At 35.8% G+C, this 20,718-nt stretch overlaps 2 protein-coding genes across 4 annotated transcripts in view; one reads left to right on the top strand and one right to left on the bottom strand.

The window, feature by feature from the left end:
• grm1a (glutamate receptor, metabotropic 1a) overlaps positions 1-6,958 on the bottom strand; it is a 40,421-nt gene extending 33,463 nt beyond the window's left edge. For 2 of the 3 annotated variants that reach the window (XM_073853131.1, XM_073853133.1), the window contains exons 1-2: positions 6,830-6,958; positions 3,881-4,737 (exon numbers count right to left, since the gene is read on the bottom strand). In XM_073853131.1, the coding sequence (XP_073709232.1) occupies positions 3,881-4,616 (736 nt within the window). In that variant the 5' untranslated portion in view covers positions 4,617-4,737; positions 6,830-6,958. The remainder of the gene's footprint in view (positions 1-3,880; positions 4,738-6,829) is intronic. The other variant, XM_073853132.1, reaches the window with a different exon arrangement.
• A 4,799-nt stretch (positions 6,959-11,757) lies between these two features.
• cd164 (CD164 molecule, sialomucin) overlaps positions 11,758-20,718 on the top strand; it is a 79,388-nt gene continuing 70,427 nt past the window's right edge. The window contains exons 1-2 of the mRNA XM_073816828.1: positions 11,758-11,923; positions 14,520-14,594. Of these exons, the coding sequence (XP_073672929.1) occupies positions 11,848-11,923; positions 14,520-14,594 (151 nt within the window). The 5' untranslated portion in view covers positions 11,758-11,847. The remainder of the gene's footprint in view (positions 11,924-14,519; positions 14,595-20,718) is intronic.

The raw sequence follows: 20,718 nt of genomic DNA on the forward strand, positions 1-20,718 counted from the left end.
GCACTGTAGCCACTGGAACTTCAAAACATTTAGATATGGTCTTATAGCTTTTTCCTGACTTGTGAGCAGCCACAATACGCAGCCGCAGGTCCTCAGTGAGCTCCTTTGTCTTAGCCATGACTGTCCACAAACCAACAGCAGAGAGCTTCTGTTTTTCACCTGTTGAGCTGATTAAAACAGCTGTTCCCAATGAATCAGGGTAATTAGGATGTTTTAGAACAGCTTGGACTATTTGGAATGGTATAGAACTTTGGATTTTCCCATAGACTGTGACAGTTTGCAAAGGGTATGAATAATTTTGGACATGCCACTTTTTGTTCAAATGTAAATAAAAGCTGAGAAATATTTTTTTCCACAATGATGCCTCTTGTACATCGTCTTATTATCTTTTGGGAGAAGCCTCATTTACGGTCAAAAAAAACTTGCTGGTTGAATAAAAGTAACTTTAAGTCAGAATTTGCCAGGGGTATGAATAATTTCGGGCTTGACTGTATATATATATATATATATATATATATATGTATGCACACACACACACACACACACACACACACACACACACTTAATTACCTTATTGACATTATTTACTTTTAGCTAGTGGAACAGAATTAAAACAGCAGAAAACTAAAAAAACTAAAAAGGCCCATGAGGACATTAATCATCTCAATGTGTGGTTTAACAGACAAGTTTTTCACCTCTGGATATTTTATAAACAAATCACCAACTGAATTGAAAGTGATACGCACAACAATGCTGGAGGGAGCGACAAAAAAATGTGTGTGTGTGTGTGTGTGTGTGTGTGTGTGTGTGTTGTGGGCGAGAAGGGGAGAATACATTATTACCCTCATTGTGCATGGAGAAACTGACTGAGTCATTAGAGCGTGCTTCCATATGCAAATAATAAAAGGTCTTTGGTCCACTTGCACTACAACTCTAATGGGAGTGAATTAACATTTAGGTGCATTTAAAGAGTGCTGCACTCATTACATTCAAATACAATTTTTCCTATTGTTTTTGCTTAATTAAAAATGTTAACACTTAAATCCCGTCTGCTATATGGTCACGCTTTTATATTCAAAGTCAGACTTACACAACCTAATCTAATTCTGTCAATCTATAGTCAAAGTAAAGTTTTTTAACATGAAATCTAATCATTTAAAAAATTCAATCACTATAACAGTACCCTCCTAAAGTTATAGCAGTTGTAAGTTGTAAGAATCTGTATAAAAATAAGTAAAATTTCATGTCTGGCTTGTAGTTTGATTACTGATTGTTAAATGACAGTACATTTGTGATATGTGATACTGGACCACAAAATTCAAATATCATTAAGGTATCAAGTAAAGATCATGTTGCATGAAGATATTTTGTAAATTTACTACTGTAAATATATCAAAACTTCATTTTTGATTAGTAATATGGATTGCTAAGAACTTAATTTGGACAACTTTAAAGGCGATTTTCTCAATATTTAGATTTTTTTGCACCCTCAGATTCAAAATTTTCAAATAGTTGTATTTCTCAAATATTGTCCTATGCTAACAAACCATGCATAAATGGAAATCTTATTTATTCAGCTTTCAAATGATGTATAAATCTTAAGTTAGGTTTTTTGCCCTGTGCATTTTCTTTATTTGCTACCAATTTATTTTGCTGTTTAGAGTTACAAATTGGAGGTGGAATAATTATTTTGAAGTACATTTCAAAGTGATTTGAAGAGATTTTTAAGTATTTAAAGTAAATTTAATGAACAACAAATTAAAGGGATAGTCCACCTAAAAAATCTGTCATTTTTTACTCATCCTTATGTAGTTACAGACATATAACATTCTTTCTTTTGCAGAACACAAAAGAAGATATCTCAGTTCCCACTGACTTTCATTGTATTTTTGTCAATACAACAGAAAGCCAATGGGAACCAAAGCTGTTAACAAACATTCTTCAAACTACCTTTTTTCGTGCTATGCAAAAGAAAGAAAGTCATACATGTTTGGAAGGACATGAGGAGGAGTAAATGACAGAATTTTATTTTTGGGTGGACAATGACTTTAATGCACAAAATTTAGAATACCCATGTCACAACCCATCTGTGCAGAACTTTTGTACTCTTTGTACTTGCCATTACATTGCACAATGTTGGTATAAGTTATATATTTCTAAACTACTTTGAGTTACAAACTTTTTGTGTTACAACAAACACAAAAGTGCTAAAAAACTCCCCTGCCTGCTTTACTAAGATACCTGCTTGCATTCATTCATTAATTGACACATTTTAGGGATAATTTCCTAACTATACAACTGATTTGACCAAACAAATGTGCAAATATTATATATACATAGAAGTCTGAGTCAATAAAAAAAACACAATGACTCAAACAAAATGTGTTACAATGCTCTGTGAAATACACATAGTATTCACATGACAGGTATTTACATTGGCGGTCAAAAGTTTGGGATATGTAAGATTTTTAATGTTCTTTAAAGAAGGCTGCATTTATTCAATCAAAAATACAGAAAAAACAGTAATATTGTGAAATAGTATTACAATTTAAAATGGCAGTCCTCTATTTTAATACAGTAGTCAACATTTAAAGTGGATCACAAAAGTTAATCAAAGGTGTCCTAAGACAAGAACGGTTATTGTTTTTGGTTTTAGGACAATTCTGATGAAAGGTTTTGATCCACTTCAAATGTTGACTACTATATACCTTAGAATATAATTTATTTCTGTTATGCAAAGCTGAATTTTTAATCAGCCATTACTCCACTGTTACACGATCCTTTAGAGATCATTCTCATGTATTATCAATATGCCAATGTATTATTAATGCTGGAAACAGTTGCACTGCTTAGTATGTTTTAGAGCCTACGATACTATAGCATTTATTAAAAATAGAAATCTTTTCTAACAATATAAGTCTTTACTATCACTATTTTATCAGTTTAACACATCCTTGCTGGATAAAAGTGAAAGTTAAAAAACTAACCCCAGACTTTTGAACAATAGTGATTATTGTTACAATTATTTTCATTTTAAAATAAATGTTTTTTTTTTCCTTTCTTTCTTTTTATTCAAACAATCATGTTACAACAATCCTGTTTCCAACATTGACAATAGATAACGTATTCGAATGATTTCTGAAGGATCATGTGACACTGGAGTAATGGCTGATTAAAAATTCAGCTTTGCATAACAGAAATAAATATTTTAAACTATATTAAAATAGAAAAACATTATTTTGAATTGTAATAATATTTCACAATATTGCATTTTTCCTGTAGTTTTAAACAAATAAATGCAGTCTTGATAAGCAGAACAGACTTAAAGTCAAACCAAAAATTATTCAGACACCAGATATAATTTTTGATATTTATTTACTAGTGGGTGCAGGACACTATGGTTCATTTATGTAAGTGAGAATAGCAAAATAAAGTAAACTGTGATTTATTAAACCCAAAAAAGTTTTTTTTTTCTTTAATTGCTAATACGACCCTTTTACAACACTGAACAAAATTAAGCATTGCTTGGTAATTAGTAAACAAAGTATTGATAGTTGTGTAATTATTGTCATACTAACAGCTGTCTGAATTTTTGGTTGATTGTAATTACATACATTTCTATCAAAGTTATCTGACATTATCAAGATTAATTTGATCAACACAGTTTAACTCTGAATTCTTGTCATATTTTATTACCATTTTCTAAACTATAGCGAATAAACTGTGATAATGTGAGAAATGTTGAAGGTGTCTAAATTTTGATTTGACTATATTTCGACACATTAACAATCTTACTGATCCCAAACTTTTGAACTGCAGTGTACGTTGTTTAGCAAAGTTTAAAGGTTTAAAGGTAGGAAGGTTCCTGTCAGTGACTTACCTTCTGTGTGAACCGCAGATACGTAAGTCCAGTTATAGTGTTTGACAATTTCAAGCATGGCCCGTGCCTGCAGCGTGTCAGAGGGCACGACACGGAGGAAGTATTTGAAGAGAGTTTTGTCGCTCAGGTCTATACTGGTAGCCGAATAAGCGATCTGGGGGATGTTAAACAGCTGGAGGAGATTCTGAACCTGGATGGCCACTGAGCTGGAGCCCGGACCTATGACTCCAGCGATGGGCTTCTTGGAAGGAGGTGGCTGGTTGGAAGGGGTCCCGTCGATGCACCACTTAGATCCGTCTTTGTCGTCCCGAATAGAGATTAGGGAGTCTCTGATGAACTCGATGCTTTGCTCTAGAGCCACGGAAGAGTGCCAGCACGAGTCCCGGATCTCGCAGCCCAGGGTGATATTGGGCAGCAGGTTCTGGTCGGCGTTAATACGGTCTAGCGTATAGAACATCGCTTCCACTCGCTGGATGCCGTACTGCTCGCGCACGTCTCCGCATTTTCTTTCAGCCACACGCTCGGCGGACGGCTGGTGGTGCACGGAGAACAGCGCACCGATGATCACGTCGCCATCCATGCGGGCGACAGACCGGGCCGCCGCGCGTTGGGCCGCCGCGCGCTTGTATATGTTCCCAAACGCGTGAGATGAGAGTGTCGGCAGAAACAGACACAAGAAAAGTGAAAGGTGTCCGCACGACACACAGGGCATCTTCAAGCGTGCCATGTTCCACATTGTGTGACGGGCATAGCGTGCGAGCTACTCCTGCCAGCGGTGCTCGTTTCTCTGCAGTCCCAGATTCAATTAAGGGACCATGATGCGCACGTGAGACAACATGAATGCGCCCTGACACCTGCTGAGAAAACAGAACACAGAGTTAGTTAGAAAAAGCATGCATCCATTAAAGGTCAATGCAACCTATGGAGAAAGAGTGTATGATTTAACACCGATGAAAGAGAGTGCTGTAACACAGGCTGGTTGTAACAGTTTAACCAATTAAAAATGAGCTACATGTATGAAATCACTATGACCACCAGCCTAAATACTAAGATAACAGTGGTAAGATTTATAGGACAAATAAAATGAGTTTTCAGACTCTTTTCATCACTCTAGAATTATTAGAATACTATATCTTTACCATCTAAATGGTTTTAAGTCAGTTATTTCTATCTTTTGCTGTTGGAAATATCAGTTTACATTTCCAAACATTCATTTTGCCATTAATTGTAATAATCCAGTGAGATTTTTGTATGCACAAGGAGTCTGACAACAGCCAGTGCTCCACACAAAGATCTGATCTACTGATCTTATCATAATCCAGTCTGTCTAATGACATGAAGAAACAGAACAAACTAAGACAGACTAAATCCAGAAGAACTGTGGCAACTTCTCCGAGATGCTTCAAAAAACCTACCTGCAAAGCTAGCTAAAAATCTATGCGCAAGTGCACATTAGGGCAAGAGCTAATTTAAATGCAAAGGATGGTTAATAGAAGTTAATAGAAGTTAATAGATACAGAAAATCTATTTATGGCATGATATTTTTGACAGCATCCTCATTTTACAGCATTTTTTACACAAGTGCCTAAAACTTTTGTACAATACTGTAACTTTACAGGTAGGTTTCTTGAAGCATCTTGGAGACGTTGCCACAGTTCTTCTGGATTAGTCTGTCTCAGTTTGCTCTGTGTGGAGCACTGGCTGTTGTCAGACCCCTTGTGCAAACAAAAAAAAAATCACTGGATTATTACAATTAATGCCAAAATGAATGTTTGGAAATGAAATCTGATGTTTCCTACTGGCACACTACAGCAAAAGATTGAAATAACTGACTTAAAACAACTTTTAGCTGGTGAAAATACTAGTGTTCTAATCATTTTGGCCACCACTGTATGTCTGAGGGTTGTAAAACTCCCCACAAAATGGGACCGCGTATAAGACACTTTTAGCAGATGTTTTATACATCTTACATTTGTTTTAGAATTTTATTTGCAATTTTACATTTACATATTTACATTTTATGCCTTCTGTTTTAAATAAAATGGGGTAGGGTGGCATAACAATTATTTAAACAAGCACATTTGATTACACAATACGTGTACAAAATTTAAAATGCTTCAGTTATTGTTAGAGCTCACCTAGTGGGGTAGTTTGTAACAACAAGACCCTCTATAACCCATTTGACATTCATTTACATAGTTTAAGACCGTAGCTGTAGATTTACAAACTAATTTTAGTAGCAGACAAATGTAAGAAACTATATTAAAAAAACAGCGTTCGAACCAAAAATCTAAATGGTTTAGGTGACACTTAAGAAGCTTTCTGCCAACTATGAAGACCAACTTACGTCATTATTAAATCTGTGCTAAATAATTGGCGAACAAAAGTCTCACTGGTTGAACACATTCTAATGTCGGAATAACCATCCCTCCCAAGTTTTGTTAGCGGGGTAGTCGTTTTCACGTCCTTGAGGGGCGATTTCAGCACCGCGGACAGCGCAGACAATCGTGTGACGGACAGTGAATTAAACTATAAGACGCGCCTTTGTAGTCAAAGCACAACTACTGTGTCTGAGTGTCCCCTTAAAACTCAATGCGACTATATACAAAACGTACTTGTTTTCAGACAGAAATAAAGTCTACATTTAAGGAAGGAGAGCAAAGAGACGTTTAAAAACAACTATTGTGCTATATGATGCATAATAGCAAAGATAAATGTCTTATGCCGTATTCAGAATCGCTTCCACGCTTGTTCTATCTTTTCCATTCAGCATTTATAAGCATCAATGGCTTAATCGATTGCACTCAATCACAAATGAGCCGTAATTACGATGCACAGCCTCCTGGACTCTCATTGACTGACATTGCCGCACATCTGTCCGCACCTGCAGTTACCAGGAAATACAAACAACAACGGAAACATCTGCACAGGAATTCGATCTTTACGCACCTGAGTCAATGAGACATCGTTTTACCTCCTTCTGAGACAGCTGCTGCACTGATGATACACTTCTGTTATCAGAGTGCAGCCCAGCCAGACTCCTCTCTCTCTCTCTCTCTCTCTCTCTCTCTCTCTCTCTCTCTCTCTCTCTCTCTCTCTCTCTCTCTCTGTGGCACACACACACACACACACACACACACACACACACACACACACACACACATGTTGGGTTTACATGTTTTAAGGGGACATTCCATAGGCGTAATGGTTTTTATACTGTACAAACCGTACTTTCTATCGCCCTACACCTACCCTACACCTAAACCTAGCCCTCACAGGAGATTGTGCACACTTTTACTTCATCTAAAAAACTCATTGTGCATGATTTATAAGCCTGTTTCCTCATGGGGACCTGAGAAATGTCCCCACAAGGTCAAAATCTACTGGTATTCCTATCCTTGTGGGGACATTTGGTCCCCACCACGTGATGAATACCAGGTACACACACACACACACACACACACACACACACACACACACACACACACACACACACACACACACACACACACACACACACACACACACACACACACACACACACACACACACACACACACACACTCACTTATGTTTGTTTTTGTGAATTGTGGGGACATTCCATAGACGTAATGGTTTTTATACTGTACAAACGATATTTGCTATCACCCTACACCTTCCCTACACCTAAACCTAGCCCTCACAGGAGACTGTGCATATCTTTACATTCTCAAAAAAACGTATTCTGTATGATTTATAAGCCTTTTGAAAAGTGGGGACATGGGCAATGTCCTCATAAGTCACCCTCTCCTTGTAATACCTATGTCATACCTATGTTATTACACCAATTTGTGTCCTGATATGTCACAAAAACAAACACACACACACACACACACTCATTTTGATATGTTAGTGGGCGGGATCCACCAGACTTGGTGGTTGGCTTGTCAGTACAAGTCGTCAGATTAAGTAGTGATGTGCTGAATGTAAATATCAAATGGCACATACGATGTGGAATGATTGACAGCTAACTATCATAATAACAAGACCTCAACTATTTTTAAACAAAGCACTGTTACTTGTTATATGTATCTAGAAATCTTTAAAGATTTAAAGATTTTAAAAAGTAATAAATAATGACAGTAATTATGTTTTTTCGCTGTACAGCCCTTACTGGATACCGATTCGAACAGAAAACGCTAGAGCAGGCTTCTGTTGCTATGGTTACCTAAATCAAACGCGATTTTTGCTGGCTAGGGTCGCTAAGTGAAATTAAAAGCTCGGGTTAATTTGTTGTTTAACTTTTCCCGTCGCTTAATACTTGCAAAGTCTGTTAAAACATAAACATATTAATTACCGAAAAATGAATCTGGAAGGAATCTGGAAGGTAGGTTTTAGAACCGCTTGGCCAGGCTGGCAGGCCTGACTACAGTTAAAACGAACTTGGTCAGGCTGGAAGACCATCTGAAACTAGTTTAAACCAGCAAACCATGTTAGGCTGGTTTAAGCAGGCTTTTAGCTAGGTAGTTTAAAATTACTAATGAGAATTTTTGGAGTAGTGAAATAAAGGGTGTGGAAGATAACCACTCAAGATTAGTTTTTGAGTGGGTTGAAATGTGTAATTCTTCTTTTATTGACATATATGACCAAATTAAAGATGGAAAAGAATGAAGAGCTTTCTCAGACGCTTAATGACGTTCTCAGAGGTAAGCAAGGGATGGACATCTTTTTGTGAAAACACTTTATAGTAACAGGCATAAAAGATGCATGTAAATATAACGACAAAAGTAAACAAATTGTTGACATTTAACATTTAACACTGGAAATACATATTCTGATATGTGAAGCAACATGACTGGCTGGATGTTATCATACTCTCTATTCACTGACAGAGCAACACTCTATTCAGTAAGGTTAGAGAAGTAATTGCAGTATAAGAGTGGATTGCATGTGAAAGTATGCAGCGCCATCTGCTGACAGAACGACACTTTTAGTGTTTCTAGACCTGACCATGTCTAATTGCAGATATAGGTAACGTGCAAAGGTTTATAGGCTGTGCTGATGTTATCGGTCAACATTTTTCAGACCTAAAAATGATACTGATTTCAACGCAGTTGAGCAATTCTAAGGGTATTAAAAGCTATGACACAACAGGATTGATTATCTAGGCCTGTGAAACAGAAATGCTGTTCAATATTTATTACAATGCTGCTCTCTGGTGTTTTAAGAATAATATTACGATACAATAAAATAAGGTCGTTGAAATTAAGGTAGAACTTTCCCACCATTACCTTTTGTTAAGTGTTATTTTTCAGTGTATTTTTTTATCTTAATCCAAGATGATAACACTTTCAAGATACACATTATTTATTTTTCGGGTTTTTTTGTTTTTTGTTTTTTTGGTTTAGCCCTGCTCTTTTGTTACCTTATATCAATAAATTTGTTATAAAATGTTTAACATTTTGAAATATCAATGTATAGAGGTTAAAGTTAATAGGTGGCAAAGACATGTACGAGAAGTATTAATTAAGATGTTAGTGTAAATATTTCACCTACCTCACCAGAAATGATAAGAACAAACACAAAAGTTGTCAAGGAAATTCTGGTTCAGTTTGGCAAACCACAAATGCCTTTTCCTCATTTGTGGTTCCTCAGTTTTTTTTTTTGCACTTTTCTCCTTGATTTGTTGTAACGTTTAGCAGTCTATAGTACTCCAAATGTTCTTCCCAGTCTGTCTGATTAGTACAGCCCAAAAAATGACAATAATTGACCATTTCCAGCAGCAATAAAGGCAGTGCCATTCAGTGCCGCCAATATGGCTGACTGATGACACGTCGTGAAGTTTTTGAATTTTTAAAACGTAAATAAAAAAAGAAATGCAGAATATATATTTTTTATCTTTGAGTTTATATGATATTATTTGCTATGTTATTATGTATAAATATTCGTTTTTATTTAAATTATTTGTTTATTTGTTAAGTTATCTGGACACTTAATGCAGAAAACGTTTTAAAGGTTTAACACTTGGTTTCACATAAACAGAAAACTCACTTTTTTTAACGAACTCGTCCACTGGGTGGCAGCAGCAAGAAGTCCTGAGCCAATATCTGCCATGATATAATCCTATAACAAAATTCATAGCCTACTGTGTTGTTTCCTTTGTACTAACACCAGCTTTGACGAAATGAGGTACTTGAATGGGATTTTACAGGTGGAATATTGGTGTCAGGCAGTATAGTCAGATACAAAAATTATAAAATAATATATATATATATATATATATACACACACACACACACACACACACACACATATACATATATATATATATATATATATATATATATATATATATATATATATATATATATATATATATTCATATAACCTTTATAAAAATGAATAACTGAATAATCAGATTTTGCATATTACACCAGTTTGAACAGTAAGATGTGAAAAATATTAAATATTTTTACTAGTTAAAATAATTGTTTCTATTTGAATGTTTTAAAATGTAATTTATTTCTATGATCAAACTTGTTTTGGGGAAAATAATTCTATAAATGAAAACTTTTATTTAGCAAAGATGCTTTAAATTGATCAAAATTTATGATAAATAATAATAAATGAATAAGAATAATGTTTATAGACTAATGTTACAAAAGATTTCTGTTTCAGATAAATGCTGTTCTTTTGAACTTTCTATTCATAAAAAAACTTTAAAAATTCTATTCAACATTATAATAATTATAAATGTTTTTGAGCAGCAACATTAGAATGATTTCTAAAGGATCATGTGACTGGAGTAATGATGCTAAAAATTCAGCTTCGAAATCACAGGAATACGTTATATTTTAAAACATATTCAAATAGAAAACAGTTATTTTAAATAGTACATATATATATATATCGCTATACTTTGGATCAAATAAATGCAGGCTTTGTGAGCAGAAGAGACTTCGTTATAAAACATTAAAAATCTTTTGACTTTTGACTGTATTTGAATTACTGAGTTGGGAGTTATATATCTAGAAATGTTGCCTTTCAAAAACGAAAGTCAGGTAAAGCTGTTTGTAAAGCTGTCTTACGTCTTAGAAACCAGTGAGTGGTTGCTCCCTATATAAACAGGAGATAAGGACATGTGGGCATGTCCTATAAATTACTCACCAGCATTTTGTTGGGAGGGCTGCTAAAGGCTCATAAGATAAAAGCTAGTACTTTATAGTGGCTGAAACGATCGCTCTATAAATTATTAATAAGCCAAATAAATACTGCACGCATGGTTTCGCCAGTTGAGCTTTATTTTTATACATGGCAACATTTGAAGGAAGTGTGAAGCAAACACGTGGCAAAAAGAGAGTGGAGTGGCTACTGTCAGGGTGAAACGAGGTCGGAAATGAGGCGGGGCTTAGCAGCCCAAATACTAACGTTCGATGAGGGCTAAATAATATTCTTCATGTTTAAACTTTTCAATGTTTCAAAACGCTATTAAAGTTTGAAGTGTCATTATATGAGTGTAAAATATCACTTAGATGGCGGCTACAGTGGAACTTTTTCCACGTGGTACGTGGTACTTTTCTCAGCGTCTGTACGGATGAGCCAATCATCACTATTTGTTGATTAACTATTATTCAACCTATTTCATAGCAACTGTTGGTACTCGTTTTAAGTACCAGTACTAGGAATTAACGCGTTTAAATAATTAAACACTTTTTTAAACAAATGTCTCCAATCAAACACAAAACATCCTGAGATTTGATTGCTGCTCAATACAAGCTTTACCTTTGAGCCGCCAAGCGCCCCCTGCAGGAAAGCCGTGTTTTGTCTCACGATGTCAAACCACATTTGTCATCCAATGATGAGAAGAACCAGTCACGTGATGCAGAAAGCAGGAAGCGCAGCCACATCCACAGCAGCACTAGAGTGAAACTGCAGACAGCTCGACCTGAACGCCCGAACGAGGACTGAGAATAAACCAATTAGACACCATGTTTTGGAGACTTTTCTTCGTGACAATATTACTAGCCTTCTTCGGATCATTGACAAGTCAGGATTTTTCGCTGGGTGAGTGGATTTATAATCTATAAATGTTACAGTGAAACAGCGAGTCCTGTTGGCACAACGCAAACCAAAACAGTCTCTTGTCACGCCATCGGTTACACCTTAACTGTGATTTTACTTAGGAGTGGTAGCGATTCTGGTTCTATAATGGTTCCATTAAGGATTCTTTTTGTACTTTAAAGGAATACATATTGGGTAATGATTCATTCTTATTACATCAACTGCCCTCGGCAGTCTGTTGCCAAATGACGAAGTCATTTTAGATTTCATAAGAACGGATAAAACCATTAAGAAACAAATTCGTTTTAAAGAGTATATGTAGGTAGACCTTTTAACGAACCGATTCATAAGAATCATTCGCACGGTAATTTCGCACCGTGCGTATTATAATCCACTGAAAAGAACCGGTTCCCAAGAGTCGTTTATTCAGGAGTCGAACCACTATGGTCGCTTTGTATGTGTTTGATTCAACCAAAAAACCTGATTCTTAAGAGTCATTTGGTCTTGAATTGAAATATCCTGGTCGTGCTCTATGTTTCTCGCTATATATTCAATTGTTGTGTGGTCCTTCCATATCGACAAAGGAAGGTTCGAGAACTAAAACCGTCTTTACCGGTATTTTTTGAATGAATCATTCTAAACCGGTTATTGATCCCCATCCTTAGTTTTAATAGCATGTTGTTACGGGTGTTGCACTTTGGCCTCGTTCCGATTTTTTTCTTGATTCAGATATGTTTTCGTGTTTTTAGTATTTTGTCCAATACTGAACTCAAACTAGCACCGTTTTTACCTGTCTGACTCTGAAATAATAAGTCACTTATCGTGTGTCTCCCAATGATCGTTGGCTTGCCGCTGTTATGTAATCCAATACATGAGGGTTTCTATTTTGTTGTCTTGTGGCTGCTTCCATTTAGATCTATATTTAACCAGAGAATCACATGTTGGGCAGTAAAATAAACCCGAGAATGCTGTCTTCACCTCTCTCTCTCTTTTGGGACAAAGGCACTTGGGCCGTGTCTTAAAATCTAGTGGGCTACCTACATAGGCAACAGTTTCGGGCTCCATAGTCAGCATGAAATTAAAATTAAAAACTATAATTCTATATTTAAAGGATAAGTTCACTTCCAGATAATTGACTTAACCCCTTGAGGTAAACGTTTCAGAAATGTTCTCCAGTGGACTTATATGGTGGCGGCGAGTTTGAACTTTCAAAATGCATTTTAACTGCAGCTTCAAAAGGCTCTGAGCAATCACAGCCAAGGAAGAATGGTCTTATCTAGTGAAACATCAGTTATTTTCTAAAAAGATATACAAGTTATATACTTTTTAACCTCAAGTGCTTATTTTGTCTAGCTCTGCAATGCGCATGGGTACTCTGTGCACTCTGGTTCAAAACAGTTAGGGTAGGTCAAAAAAACTCCCATCTCATTTTCTTTTCCAACTTCAAAATTGTTCTACATCGCTGCGGAAGTACCGACCCAGTCTTTAGAAAGTGAACATGCGAAGAAGGCCAAAACACCCTTTACAAAAAAGATAAAAGAGCGATGTAGGGTGATTTTGAAGTTCCAGGAGAAAATATGAGGGGAGTTTTTCGACATATCTTAATTGTCTTGAACCAGAGTACACAGAATACGAAAGCGCATCGCAGAGCTAGACATGACGAGCATTTGTAGTTAAAAAGTGTTAATGGTAAATTTTAAAAACAATAACTGATTGTTTGGCTAGATAGGACCCTTCTTCCTCAGCTGGGATCATTTAGCCCTTTGAAGCTGAATTTAAATTGCATTTTGGAAGTTCAAACTCGGGGGCTCCATAGAAGTCATTCCTGAAATGTTTTCCTTAAAAAAAAAAAAAAAAAAAAAATTGCTTTACAACTGATGACAAGGAATGAGGAAATTATCTGTAATTTTTTGTTCTGGAAGAGAACTAATCCTTCAGTGCAATGTAATTAATGTTATTGTGAACAATTAATCTGTGTGTATGTTTAGTTTTTTTTTAGTTTTGACTTTAATCAAAATGTCATAACTGGACCTTCTGGTAAAAATTAGATGTATACAGGGCTTTCTTTGTAATAATTCGTTACACTCGCAGTGTGGAAAAAGATCTGCCGTCATTTCCGTTTCACAGTGGCTTTAAGCCCGTCACTATGTTTTTAACTGACCTTGGTTTGTGTGTGATTTCCCAGAGACATCAGATCATGTTCACTTAGTCACAAGACTCATTTGTCCTCCTGCCAGTTTTTCTGTTTAGCTACTCCTCATCTACACAATTTAAGATTAAATGTGTTGATTCACTTGCAGATAAAAATTCTAGATTGGCATATAGTGGGCATGGCTCTGTTATCTTTCAGCTAGAGCCTTGGAGAAAGTTTTACTGATTGAAATATCCTGTGGTTACTCAGTGTTCCTTGTTTTCAGGTTTAAAGGCCAAGAGATAACACTGACACATACTCTGGCAACAAATCTAGGTCAATGGCACAAGAAACCTGTATTGGGAATGCCAATGTTGCTTGAATATGACGTGCTTGCTGGAAATCTCAATAATCATTTTTTTAGGCATGCAAGACTTGTTTTTTAATGGATTTTTTTTTCTTTTGCAGAAGACGGGTGTACTTCATTGGCGAATTGTGAAGCATGTGGAAAAGTGGAATCCTGCCAGTGGATGAAGTGCTTAAGTCAGTCCCTTCTCTGTCAAATTCAAAGCTTATATGACGTCTATTAACTGTCCTCAAAACAGTATAATGCTGCCATGTATATATGTTGGTTAAGCACACTTGAACATTTTTCTGTTTAGCCGTTTCTATATTTTCCAAGACAACATTTTGATCTATTTGGTATGAAGCATGCATGCTTCACCTGACATATTAATCACAGTGAATTGTCTGTCTTAGCATAGAAGTCGTTTCATTAATGGTAAATGGATTTGGCCATCCAGTAGCATGTGATTTTTAAAGTTTGAATATGGCTTTGTTTTTGCTCCAGTTTTGTTTGCTATCCGGTTGGTTTTCCCCATTACATAAAGAGAAAATGAAAAGCATAACCTTTAGTTTTACAGTTCCCAGATTATAATAGCACATTTTCTACCAAATCGTTCCAGATTAGCATGTGCATTGTTGCTTCTAAACACAGATCCTGTAACCATCTAAAGCGATCCTAATGTGGTGTACAGATAATAGATGAGATTGTAAACCAATGTTTGTGTGTTTGGCGGTTCATTCAGTGCTTAATGCTGGCTTCGGTCAGTGTGAGCCTGAAGTAACTGCCCTTTTATCCCTGGAGTCCTTCTACATGCCTCTTTGCTAATGGATGACGTGAAATGAATCAGAGAGAGTAAACATACTAATGAAACGCACACACTGTTGCTATGGTGCTCGAGGCTCTTCAGGAAAAAAAATGGGAGAGAAAGTAAGCAGAAAGAAAGTGGCCGTATCATGGGTGAAAGCAGTGGAAATTTCAAATTACAGTGGAAGTGAATGGAATAGTTCACCCCCAAAAAAAACATTTTGTTATCATTTACTCACCCTCCAAACCTGTATAAGTTTATTTCTTGTGTTTCAACACGAGTTTTGAAGGTTACAGAAGGTTCAAATGCTCACTGATGCTTCAGAAGGAAAAACCATGCATTAAGAGCCGAGGGGTGAAAACTTGAATTTGAAGATATGGTTTTTTTTTTTTTACGTATACACTTTTTTCGTCTTCTGGGAAACATGTATCTTCCGTAGCTTCTGAAGGGCAGTACTAAATGAAAAAATATTATATTTAGGCAAAATAAGGAAAATGTACGCCTCTATATCTTGTTTCCTTCTTGAGCATCAGTGAGTGTTTGAACCTTCTGTAATAGTTGCTTATGAGTCCCTCGATTGTCCTCAGTGTGAAAAGATGGATCTCAAATCATACAGTCATTGGTTTTCCAGCATTTTTGTGTATTTGAACCCTTTTACAACAAAGAATTTGTGGGATCTGAAGGATTTTTCTGAAGAAACAGTAGGCAGTTTAACTGTTGAGGACAAAAAGGGGACTCATGGACAACTATCACTAAATAAAAAACATGTGGATCATTCAGGTAACAACACAGTATTAAGAATCAAGGGGATGTAAATTTTTGAACGGGGTCATTTTTATAAATTCAACTATTTTTTTCTTGTGGACTATATGTAAATGTCTTTTATGTGAAATTCAGGTCAGTTGTAAATAAGCAATAAAATGCATTTTGTATGATCCCTCTTATTTTGGTAAAATCAACATTTTGCAGATTCTAAAAGGGGGATGTAAACTTTTGACCTGAACTGTAAGTGATGACATGACCCATACTTGAAAATTTTCCTCTGCATTTAAAGGAGTAGTTCACTTTCAGAACAACAATTTACAGATAATTTACTCACCCCCTTGTCATCCAAGATGTTTATGTCTTTTTTTTCTTCAGTCGTCAAGAAATTATGTTTTTTGAGATAAACATTTCTGGAAATTTCTGCATATAATGGACTTAAATGGTGCCCCGATTTTTGAATCTTCAAAATGCTGTTTAAATGCAGTTTAAATGCAGCTTCAAATGGCTGTAAACATCCCAGCTGACGAAGAAGGGACTTGTCTACCAAAATATTCGGTCATTTTCTTAGAAAAATATGTTTTTATATACCTTTTAAGCACTGAAACTCGTCTAGCACTAGGGCTTGTAGTGCGTGTTCCCGACTTTACCAAAAATGTTTTTCAAAAATCGGGGCACCATTTAAGTCCATTATATGGAGAAATTTCCAGAAATGTTTATCTCAAAAAACATAATTTCTTGACAACTGAAGAAAAAAAGACATAAATATCTTGGATGACAGGGGGGTGAGTAAATTATCTGTAAATTGTTGTTCTGAAAGTGGACTACTCCTTTAACGCATCCAAGCCCAGGAGCAGTTAGGGTTCTGTGCCTTGTCCAGTACAGTGCTGTTCATTCACTTCCCCCACCTACAATTCCTGCCAGTTGAACCCTCAACCTTTAGGTTACAGTACATTAGGCCACAACTATCCACTCCCACTGACATTTTGTCATGAATGACTGTGCAAAGCATGGCATCAAGCTGAGTGCAGATTACCTTGACGTAGCCAGATCAGAGTAGCATTATAAGAACTCTCTGCAGGTGGTTGAGGCAGACCACAAACTGAGGCATAACCTAAGGAGAAAGAGCAGTGAAAACAAGAGTGCTTGATACATGTACATGTACAGTTGTGGTCTAATGGCTGGAGAGTCTGACTTGTAACCCAACAATTAACAATTGTGGGTTTGATTTTCATTATCGGCAGGAAATGTAGATGGGGCAATTAAACAGCATTCTGTTCCACACTTAATACCCATAACTCAATACTCTCTTCCACCCTCCGCTTGACGCCAAACTCTGAACAGTCATTCACAACAAAATGGTGGTGGCAGTGGGTAAATGAGTAAAGAAAAAGACCAAAAAAAAAAAAAAAAAGAGCAACGCACCGAAACCCCAAATTGAAATCATGAAACGTCCATTTTTATGAGTGGATTCAGCGATTCTGTCTGCATTGCAGAAATCATTGGGCCCTAACTATTCACTGGTATACAATTTATTATATCACAATATACATTTTTATATTTTTTACCCTTGACCACAAAACCAGTCGTAAGTAGCACGGGTATATTTGTTGCAATAGCCAACAATACATTGTCGAAAATTGGTCAAATTTTTTTTTTCTTTTATGCTAAAAATCATTAGGATATTAAATTAAGATCATGCTCGATGAAAGGATTTTGTAAATTTCCTACCATAAATTTATCAATATTAATAATATTTTGATTAGTAATGGGGATTGATTCTCAATATTTAGATTTTTTCGCACCCTCAGATTACAGACTTTAAAATGGTTGTATCTCAGCCAAATATTGTCCTATCCTAACAAACCATACATCAATGAAAAGCTTATTGAAATCTCAATTTTGAATTTGACACTTAAGACTGGTTTTGATGTCCAGGGTCACATATATAAAATGTTTATGCGTTACATACATAAATTGCAAAGTGTGATTCACAATTTTGTATCACTTACTTATTTTGAAATCTGTCTTCTGGCTAATAGTTAAACAGATCCTTTATCTTACACTGTCTATCACAATACAATTGTAAACCACTTCCTTTGCGCTTTCACTGGCTTTGTTCTTAATCTTAAATTAAACATCAGCTGTCATTCTCCACATTCAGTAAGTCTATATTCTTTCTCTAAGAACAAGAGCGTATGTTTGACAGCAAGGGAGAAGTGGTCTGACTGGCCTGAGCAGGTGTGCTGTCTGTAACCGCACCTCCCCCTATAACAAAGCCAGTAGCGTTAGCATTGTGCTATCAACTCCCCAGAGATGACGCGATCGGTTTACAACGATTCAGTGAAACGACATACTGGAAATGTCTGGGTCTTTCCTGCTGTAGTGCAGACTAGTGATTGTATAAACGGGTTAAAATGTTTCAGAGTGTTTAGATCATTAGAAATAGGTTTGCAAATAGTTTTGAGGATATCTTATCGTGTCTACATACAAAATATGGGGTAAAAGCTTGTTTACTGTTTTTAGAACAGGACTTTGATTCATTGTGAGAGGGTGTTTCTACAAAGCCATTGTTGCCGTGGCCTGTTTAAAACAATGTTCAGGTTGTGACATGAGCTGTAAATGCACTCGTTTGAATTATTGACATATGGCTCTGTGTGGGTGTAGGAGGAAGGTGAGACAACCTGGAAGGTACAGTGTTTGCGCAACAAATATTTAAACGTTTCACTACATCAGTTGCATCAGACAATAACACCTGTTTGCTAACCTAATCTGATATTCTAACTTCATAGCATGCTGCATGTAAACTTCTGACTAAAAATCTTATGATGTATTTAGTGCTCTTCCAGATTTGTGCCACACAGATTCATATTATTCATATTTAAATAAATAAACCGGGAAATGTATGTTGTCCTTCGCATTGGCACACGTGTGCTGAGACAGAAGCACAGATGTTCACTCTGTTCTGTTAAGAATAGAATCTCAATGGCAGGTTTTGCGGTCTAATCTGTGAAAACCAGTGAAAGCAGGCTGGTTGACATCATATTCATTCATCTGATTGCTCCAGAGAGTGCTTGTGCAGTCCTTTTAAAGTAATGAACATGTATGCATTTCCTTTCAATCATTACTTGAGACTGGGTAGCTGAATTTGTTTTGCCGTCCGAACAAACTGCTGAGGGCTGAGAAGTGGTGTGGAATGCGTGGACATTTTTGCTAGTGAAGCACTTATACACAGGAAGGAATTGAAAACATCTTGGTGTTGTCGTAGTATGGAATTTCAACATGAGAGTTGTACCTTTCACAAAAGCATGTGACATTTCTTTCTCAGTGAGTGTAGGCTGTTTTGAGACCATAAAGACCACAATGTACTTTCCTACATCGATCTATAGTTTAGCCCACCTGTTAAGGCTTTTTCGTAAGGCTCAGTTCACTGACAAGCACTTCTTTTTGACAAAATACTCAAAGCCTGTCACGGTTCAGGACACTCGTATTGAAAGACAATGCTGCTATGCTTGACTTCATATATTGTAGAGGCACAAAACAACACAAGTTGTAGCAACAGCCAAATATCTTGACTAAACTACATTATTTCTTAGACCTTGAGAACCTAATTATTTGATTTCTAACAATGTGTATGGGCCATTCTACAGAATTGGTGCAAACTGCTGTCTCGCAACCAAAATACACATTTAAAAAGCATTTAAGTATTTAAATCTTAGATGTTTATTAAGATCCTTCTATTATCTATTGAAACCCACAATAATATTTAAAATATCAGTAAGCCTAATGTATATAAAAATCATCTTTCATTGGGTACTTTTAATTGGGAGGTGGCTGTTCTGAATCTGAACCCTAACCCTTACATTTCAACTTATTAAAATATTGAAGTAATTTAATTTTTCTGATTCTTTTAAAAAGTGAAGTTAAAAAAATAGATATTTATTTTATATTGTCTTTGTAAATTATTAAACTTTATGTGAATAAAAGTGTTTTGCATTATTCATGTCACTACCGAAACAGACTGATTTGAACTACATCCCTACAATTATGATCAGGAAATATTCCTGTGTCCCTCTCTCTCATAGCTACAAGGTGTGAGTAGATAGGCCCCATCATTTTGAGGTAAATGTGTTCAAAAGTCTGAAAACTTGACATTTTAGTTTTTATGTGTACAGCTGTTCAGAACTGTGCTGGCTAACCATTTTTGTTGTATTTTAGTATGTCCCATGTAGTGCCATGGGAACCAGATGATGCAACATGGAACTTTTGCATTTTTGACACACTATTGTCCTATTTTAATATTTTAATACTGTAAGGTTGCTTTGACACAACTTGTATTGTAAAAAGCGATGTATAAATAATCTTGACTTGACTTGACTATGTTTAAGTGTTTTAGTATGCAAGTTAAAATTTGGTCACTACCAAAGCATTACTGTTGCTACCGAAAATGTGTAGTCACTCCTGAAACATGGGATGTTTTGTCAAAAATAAAGTATATTGAATTATCAAATAAGATGATATGATAGTTTTTGGTCCAATGTATATTCAAACTAACAAATCCTTAACTTTGAAATCAGTATGATCAACTTTTTGCCTTTTACAAAGAAAAATTGGATTCAAAATATGACATCTCAAAAAATTACACTTGAAATCTTAAAAATGTAATTGTTATTGATTTACCTCTGAACATTGTTTTAGTAAAATAGCAAAAAATATATATATTTACAGTCTCACCCTCATGTCTTTCCAAACCT

Source organism: Garra rufa, chromosome 13 (genome assembly GCF_049309525.1).
Source record: "Garra rufa chromosome 13, GarRuf1.0, whole genome shotgun sequence".
NCBI classification, from domain to species: Eukaryota; Metazoa; Chordata; class Actinopteri; order Cypriniformes; family Cyprinidae; genus Garra; species Garra rufa.